This window comes from Ceratina calcarata, unplaced genomic scaffold (genome assembly GCF_001652005.2).
Source record: "Ceratina calcarata isolate Rehan_Ccalc_2016 unplaced genomic scaffold, ASM165200v1 scaffold391.2, whole genome shotgun sequence".
NCBI lineage: Eukaryota > Metazoa > Arthropoda > Insecta > Hymenoptera > Apidae > Ceratina > Ceratina calcarata.
This window is the reverse complement of record NW_017162431.1, coordinates 9,893-11,612: the sequence shown is the minus strand read 5'-3', so window position 1 is coordinate 11,612 and position 1,720 is coordinate 9,893. Positions and strand designations below refer to the sequence as shown.

Below are 1,720 nucleotides of genomic sequence, written 5' to 3'. Positions count from 1 at the left end.
AGAACGTCATCGTGAAATGTATCAAACGTTTTCCTTTACTCTCCGTTTAAGAAGTTACCTGAATCTGTGGGTGTTCCGCCAAAAGCATTATAGTGAAACAAATGGATATAGCCGTCGTATCGTGTCCCTGTTAGAAATTGCAAAACATAAGATACGGAGTCTATTTTGATAAAGATAGTTTTATTTCCAAGACAAAGACGCACCCTAAACATAAACGTATCGACTTCTTCTCTAATACCTTCTTCGTCTATTAGATTGTGTCGATGTGCCGATAAAAGTAAATCGAGCATGGCAAGCCTCTTTCTGCGAACTATCAACAAATAAACATTTATGTCATAAGTACCATTAATTAAATACGATTAATCGTTTATATAACGTACGGTTGCATGTCATATCATCAGTGTCTTCATTCGCTTTGTCACTGAAATCAGCTAGATAGCGACCGTTGGTCTTATCGTGGTACTCCTTACGTTCTCTAATGATCTGTAACATATCACAGTTTGAAACACTGATACTCTAAGTATTCGAAATATAAATTATGCCGCTACCTGTTTCGTAAAGCCATGTAATATTTTAATCAGTTTAGATTGTAGCATTCCTACAGGAGTGAGGAAGAAGACAAAATCGAAGTCCAACCATGGTCTTAGTGATCTATAAAAGTGATATCCGAATATCATTTGTGTAGTATATGATACATACGAGAGCGCATTCAAATTCTTTACCTATACAGCAAAGTGTCTCCCATATCGTGCACGTCTTTGCGATATTTGAATTGAAATTGTCCTTTATCAATAAGAGACGTTCCCATTGCAGTTTCTAAAGGCAGAATCAAACATTGTTACTACATTCTTCCAATATTTTCTCTCAGTCGAAAAATTCAATTGACCAACAATTACGAATTCGATTTAATTGTGATTTACCACAAATGATATTTAAAGTGTGCTCGCTGATCAACATCTTCAGATCTTTAATAACAGGCGTTCCTTCGCCCTTTAGCTTCCCGATCAACCGTTCCCCTTCCGCGATGAAAACGTCGGAAAATTCCCGAAGCATATTGAAATGAAAAGCAGGTGTTAGTATCTTCCTGCGTGTCTGCCACTTGCGACCTGTAAGTAAATCGAAAGATAGCCGTATCTCTTTTATTGCATTTTTATTCAGCATATCACATATTTATTTGTTTTCACTTAACAAAAAAACGAGATATACTTCACGCTACATAATTAATGAAAAGTTCATTGTCTACAGTCTAGTCTTCGTAGCTAGACAAAGTATAATATATCGGAATATTTTAATAGTTGTGAAGACAAAACAAATTCGCAATTATTTCATGATTTTTATACTGCGTATGAAAAATTAAAAGTAGCCGCTGCGAATTGTTGTTTCACTTAAACGTTTGTGATTTTGCATATTTTTAAATATTTCCTAAAGGGAATTACCTGCACTGATAAGAAGTCCTGTGCTGAACCATGGTAACATTATGTTATACATATTACTCTTCTGAGTGAATTTAGATTGTCCTATGACTGTCTGCGTGATGAAAACAATGAAATGATTAATGGAATTCAGTTTGCAATTAGCTATTGAGAGATTAATGATATTACTGATACATCTGTCAACAATACCAGTACAATATTTTTATGTAATTTAATTTTTTCTACCTCGATGTCGTCCGGATGGCGGATAGATATATAAGGTTCCCAAACTTTCCAGAGCCTTACTA

At 34.9% G+C, this 1,720-nt stretch overlaps 1 protein-coding gene across 1 annotated transcript in view; it reads right to left on the bottom strand.

The window, feature by feature from the left end:
* Nucleotides 1-6: 6 nt before the first annotated feature.
* Nucleotides 7-1,720, bottom strand: part of LOC108626276 (cytochrome P450 4C1-like) — a 2,512-nt gene continuing 798 nt past the window's right edge. Inside the window, exons 2-9 of the mRNA XM_018026868.2 lie at nt 1,659-1,717; nt 1,437-1,527; nt 921-1,106; nt 723-816; nt 549-651; nt 381-483; nt 204-310; nt 7-127 (exon numbers count right to left, since the gene is read on the bottom strand). Of these exons, the coding sequence (XP_017882357.2) occupies nt 47-127; nt 204-310; nt 381-483; nt 549-651; nt 723-816; nt 921-1,106; nt 1,437-1,527; nt 1,659-1,717 (824 nt within the window). The 3' untranslated portion in view covers nt 7-46. The remainder of the gene's footprint in view (nt 128-203; nt 311-380; nt 484-548; nt 652-722; nt 817-920; nt 1,107-1,436; nt 1,528-1,658; nt 1,718-1,720) is intronic.